This window comes from Nicotiana attenuata, unplaced genomic scaffold (assembly GCF_001879085.1).
Source record: "Nicotiana attenuata strain UT unplaced genomic scaffold, NIATTr2, whole genome shotgun sequence".
NCBI classification, from domain to species: domain Eukaryota; kingdom Viridiplantae; phylum Streptophyta; class Magnoliopsida; order Solanales; family Solanaceae; genus Nicotiana; species Nicotiana attenuata.
Genome location: NW_017671105.1, coordinates 175,928 through 181,345, shown reverse-complemented (window position 1 = coordinate 181,345; position 5,418 = coordinate 175,928). Strand labels below are relative to the sequence as shown.

The 5,418-nt window shown below is 37.6% G+C and overlaps 1 protein-coding gene across 1 annotated transcript; it reads left to right on the top strand.

Moving 5' to 3' along the window:
• The first annotated feature begins 1,606 nt into the window (after positions 1-1,606).
• On the top strand, positions 1,607-3,303 carry LOC109205957. The gene is made up of 3 exons (XM_019368725.1): positions 1,607-1,990; positions 2,054-2,321; positions 2,432-3,303. Exons 1-3 carry the CDS (start codon positions 1,607-1,609, stop codon positions 3,301-3,303), a joined length of 1,524 nt encoding a protein of 507 aa, XP_019224270.1.
• The last annotated feature ends 2,115 nt before the right edge of the window (positions 3,304-5,418 follow it).

Below are 5,418 nucleotides of genomic sequence, written 5' to 3'. Positions count from 1 at the left end.
AATACAAAAGTATATCTACAGCAATTCATGACCTAATTGGTAGTACTCTCTTTCTGCCATTGACACTACTGTCAGGCTTGCGAGTTATTTTGGACTCAGGTCGAACAGAACATTAGGTATATTAAACGTTTTAAAAGATAAAATGTTAATTATTATTTTTACAAATGCATCCTTAATTACCATTTTAAGTCTTAATTAATAAAATGTTAATTGTATGAGTGACAAGTAAGTTATAATTTAGATAATACTCCATGCAATACTTACTAGTAAATCGCTTTTTATTTTAAAATATTACATAAAATAAAGAACTTATGTTTATTAAAGTAAAGGAGGAAAATCATGTGAGTCAGGACTTGATGTTGCACGAAAAAAGAGGGTGCCTCTTTATTCTATGATTGGGTCTTTTTCTTACGTTATTCGAAGCTGTATTTTCCTATTTCTGCGCACATCCCATTCTTCCCAAACCTCTTTCATTTATTACACCTCCATCCCTTTGCTCTACCATTTTCCACCTTCACGAGGGAAAGAGCAATTAATTCGACTTCCTATTTTTCTTTTTTACATGCATGTTACTTATCACAAAGAGATTGTTTTTGGATGGATACAAATTCAAATTATGAGTATGAAAAGAATTATAATAAAAAATATATTCTCCTTTATGGTCCTTATATGACCTAATTCAAATTAATTGTAGTCTAATGCGACAATCGAACACCGGAGAAACTAAAAGTAATATTCTTCCCGTTTCAATTTATGTGAACTTATTTCCTTTTTAGTAAGTGCCAAAAAAAAAGATGAAACCAAATAAGGTGGAATTTTATCTCTCTAACGTTTCTCTCGGCGCACGTTAACGTGGCCTAGCTAACGTGCGCTTTGGAAGCCATGGGAGGGAGAGACAGACCTAAGAAGAACCTTACGAAGGTTCCGTTTACAGATCAACGATCAACGGAAGCAAGAAATGGTGTTAGAGAATTGTTTGTTTCACCAAAGGGAGTGAGAATTGAAGAACCAAATGAAGCAGTCACTCCGAGAAGCATGCAAAGTACAGAGCAAGGAGGAAGCAGATCTAGCTCGAAGAAATGGCAAAATGAAAGCTGTAGATGTTACACCTGTAGCTGCACAAGCTATAGGAGGTGGATCTGGAAGCGGGACAGCTCAAATACAAACGAACACTCCGAGCAACAATGGAACAGTACCATGCAACTCAAGTACTGTTGAGAACAGTAAAATTGCTAACTTAGGAAAAGTTAGCAAGACTCAGACGTGGGCAAATGTGGTAGGGGGTAACAAATTAGCGATGAAAGGCATGAATCTGCAATTTATTGAACCGATAATTCAGAATGGTGAGAAGATTGTGAAATTAGACCTCGAAGATGTAGAACAGGAAAATGGTAAGTGGAGTTCTGCGATTGTGCTTTATGTGATAGGAGATTCACCTACTATTGGAGCAATGGAAAGATTCCTGAGCTCAGTGGGTAAATTTTCAGTGAAGCCATAGATCTACTATCATAATGGTGATTATTTTGTGATAAAGTTCAGTAATTTGGAAGAAAGAGATCAAGTACTATTTTCTGGCCCTCATACGGTGAACAATCGTCCTATAATTATGAAAGCATGGTCAGCAGATTTCAATTTGCATGATGGAGTACTGAAAACCAATCCCCTGTGGGTCAGATTTCCTAATTTGCCGCTCAATTGTTGGAGTATGAAGGCCCTAAGCAAGATAGGTAGTGCTTTGGGAAAACCTGTCTATGCTGATGAGTGCACTACTAGATCAATTAGAATCTCTTATGCAAGAATGCTAATTGAAATGGATGTCACTAAACCATTGCCTAGAACTGTGAAGCTGCAAGATCCGAAGGGCAAAACAATACTGCAAGAAATTACATATGATTGGGAGCCAGCATTCTGTGCTAAATATTTGAAAATGGGCCATGATTGTAATGAAGTCAAAGCGCCAAAACCACAGAGAATGATATATCAGAGGAAGGTGAATAAAGGCAAACAAGTTTGGCTCAGAACTGATAGAGATGGCTCAAATGATAAAAAATAGGAGGCTGAACAAAGTAAGAAGAATGAAGCAGTCCAAACATCAGAACAAGGGGCAAAGACAAAGGACAATGAGAAACAAGGAAAGGAAGATGGGTGGATAACAGTGATTGGTAAGTCAGCAGCAAAGGAAACCAAAGCTAAACAAAATGAGGAGCAAAACCTGGTTGGAAACAATGGATTCCAATCTCTGAGAAATGATCAAGCAAATAGTGATCCAGGCACAAACTATATGCAGATGAGGAGTGTAGGGATGCAGGAGCTGTATCAAGGTACTCATTTCATACCAGTATAAGTGTGTTCACATGGAATGTTAGGGGTTTGAATAAAAGTTATAAGCAAAAGGAGATAAAGGAGTTTATAAAAGTAAATAAAAAAGCAGTAATAGCTCTAGTTGAGCACAGAATAAAGGAACAGAAAACTAGAGATGTAATGAAGAAGATTGCACCTGGATGGCAATGGATAACTAACTTTAGTACAATGAACAGAAGTAGAATTTGGGTGATTTGGGATCCTAGAATCAATGTGTTTGACCCAACTGAAATTGATGAGCAGCTAATACATGGGCAGCTCAGAACAGTCTCAAAGTTGTTTACGATTGGATTTACAGCAATCTATGGGTTACATACTATCAAAGACAGGCAGAGTTTGTGGAGAAAGCTGAGACAGATTCATAGTACACAACAGGGGCCTTGGTTATCAATGGGAGATTACAATGCTGTGTTAAATGACCAAGACAGACAACATGGCTCTGTGATACAAGATATGGAGACAAAAGATTTCAAGGAGTTCATGAAGGATACTGGGATGAATGAGTTACAAACTGTGGGAAGGGAATATACCTGGACAAATAATCATACTTATAGTAGAATAGATAAGGGATTGGTTAATGCTAACTGGATGCTGACAATCCCAAGCGTGAAAATACAGGTGCTAGAACCATGTGTGTCTGATCATTCTCCACTTAAACTAATGATTATACAGATACAGAGGAAGAATAATAGGCCATTCAGATTTTTTAATTGTATAGAAGATCATCCTCAATTTATACAGCATGTTGAGAAAGTATGGAGTGTAGATGAAACAAAGGGAACGATACAGGAAGTATGGAATAAGCTCAAAAGGGTCAAGGAGGTTATAAAAGGGATAAACATACAACATTATCAAAGGGTAGAAGATAGAATTAAAGAAGCTAGGAAGGAGTTGCAAATTGTTCAAGAGCAGATGAGTGACAGAATGCAACAGCCAGACTAAATTGAGAAGGAGAAAAGTTTAAAATGTGAATTAGAAAAATGGAAACTGATTGAAGAGAGTATCTACAAGCAAAGATCCAGAGTCCAATGGCTGAAACTGGGAGATTCAAACTCTGCTTATTTCTTTGCACAAATGAAGAACATGAATAACTTGAATGGTATTCAGGCTCTAACAATTGACCTGGGGATCCAACTAATGCTAGAAGAAGACATAGATGCAGGAATATTGGGATATTATAAGGAATTGTTGGGTTCAAAAGCAGCAAGTATCCTCGCTATTAATCCAAATGTCATGAAGATGGGAGCAGTATTAAGTAGGGAGCAACAGTTGCAACTCATCCAACCAGTGATTAAGGAGGAAGTTTGGTTAGCATTGAAGGATATTAGTGACCTAAAAGCACCTGGATATGATGGATTCAATGCAGTATTTTTCAAAAAAGCATGGAAAGTCATAGGAGAGGATGTGACTAAGGCTGTTATGGAATTCTTTGAATCAGCTCAAATGTACAGACCTATCAACTGCATAGCAATCACTTTGATCCCTAAAGTAAGAAATCCTACTAGTGTTAAAGAATACAGACCAATCTCTTGCTGCACTACTTTGTATAAAGTGATCTCTAAGGTCTTAACTAAGAGATCACAAAGGGTGATGGATGCACTGATTGATAAAATACAGTCTGCCTTTTTTCCTGGAAGAGTGATAACTAACAACATTATTCTTAGCCATGAACTTGTCAAAGGATATGGAAGGAAATGGGTGTCACCAAGGTGTATGATGAAACTAGATATGCAGAAGGCATATGATTCTATTGAATGGGCTTTATGGAGCAGTGCTGAATGCATTGGCTTTTCCAGAACAGTTTGTGAGATGGATCATGACATGTATGCAAAGTGTTACGTATTCAGTCTTGGTTAATGGTTCATTGACACAACCATTTGAAGCTAGGAAGGGGCTGAGGCAAGGGGATCCATTATCTCCATTTCTATTTGTGCTGGCAATGGAATATTTGACAAGAAACCTAAAGACTCTGAACTAGATTCCAGATTTCAGTTATCATCCCAAGTGTGAAAAGTTGCAAATTTTGCAACTTGGTTTTGTAGATGACCTTTTACTTTTTTGCAGGGGTGACATAGGATCAATCAAGCTACTTTATAACTGCTTCATAGAATTCTCAAAAGCTTCAGGATTGGTGATAAACAAGAATAAAAGCTAAATTTTTTGGAGGGGTATTACAAGATGCACAGAAAACTATTCTGGAATTTCTGGGAATCTAAAAAGGTGAACTGTCGGTTAGATACTTGGGAGCTCCCTTAAGTTCTAAGAGAATATCAGTAGTTCAATGCCAGCCCTTAATTGATAAAACAGTTGGCAGAATAACCTCATGGACAGCTAAATTCCTATCTTATGCTGGAAGGATTCAATTGATCAAAAGTGTACTGTTCTCTATTCAAACTTACTGGGCACAAATCCTTGTCCTCCCAAAGAAGATCACTAAACTAATTGAGGCAATATGTAGATTTCTTGTGGACAGGGGAATGCAATATCTCTAAGAAAGCATTACTGGCATGGGAAAAAGTATGTCTGCCCAAATCAGCAGGGGGTTTCAACATTATGAGCATCATACTGTGGAACAAAGCAGCTATATGTAAACAATATTGGAACCTATGCAAAGAGAAGAACAAACTTTGGATTCAATGGTGCACAGTTACTACATCAAAGGCAGGAACATATGGGAAGTCCAACTGAAGCAAACATCATGGATGGTGAGCAAGATTATGAAAGCAAAGAAGACATTTGAGGAAGCAGGCTTTAATCATGAAGACATCAGAAAGATGAACCACTGTTCTATTAAGCATATATATCACAAGCTGAGAGGAAGCTTCAGTAAAGTGAGTTGGAGAAGAGTTGTATGCAATGATGCAGGCTGCCCTAGGTGGACATTTATACTAACAATGACAGCACATGGCAAGTTATGTACCAAAGACAGACTGAGAAAATGGGGAATGCAAATTGATCAGGAGTGTGTTCTGTGCAGACAAACAAGTGAAACTATTCAACACTTATTCTTTGAGTGCTCATATGCAGCCGAATTGTGGGGTAATCTGCTAACTTGGC

Bases quoted from the DNA above. Each gene is read 5' to 3' on its own strand.
- LOC109205957 (XM_019368725.1), top strand. From the start codon at position 1,607: ATGAAAGCATGGTCAGCAGATTTCAATTTGCATGATGGAGTACTGAAA. The intron at 1,991-2,053 runs GTGAATAAAGGC...GATAAAAAATAG, and splicing joins GAATGATATATCAGAGGAAG to GAGGCTGAACAAAGTAAGAA. The intron at 2,322-2,431 runs GTACTCATTTCA...ATAAAAAAGCAG, and splicing joins GATGCAGGAGCTGTATCAAG to TAATAGCTCTAGTTGAGCAC.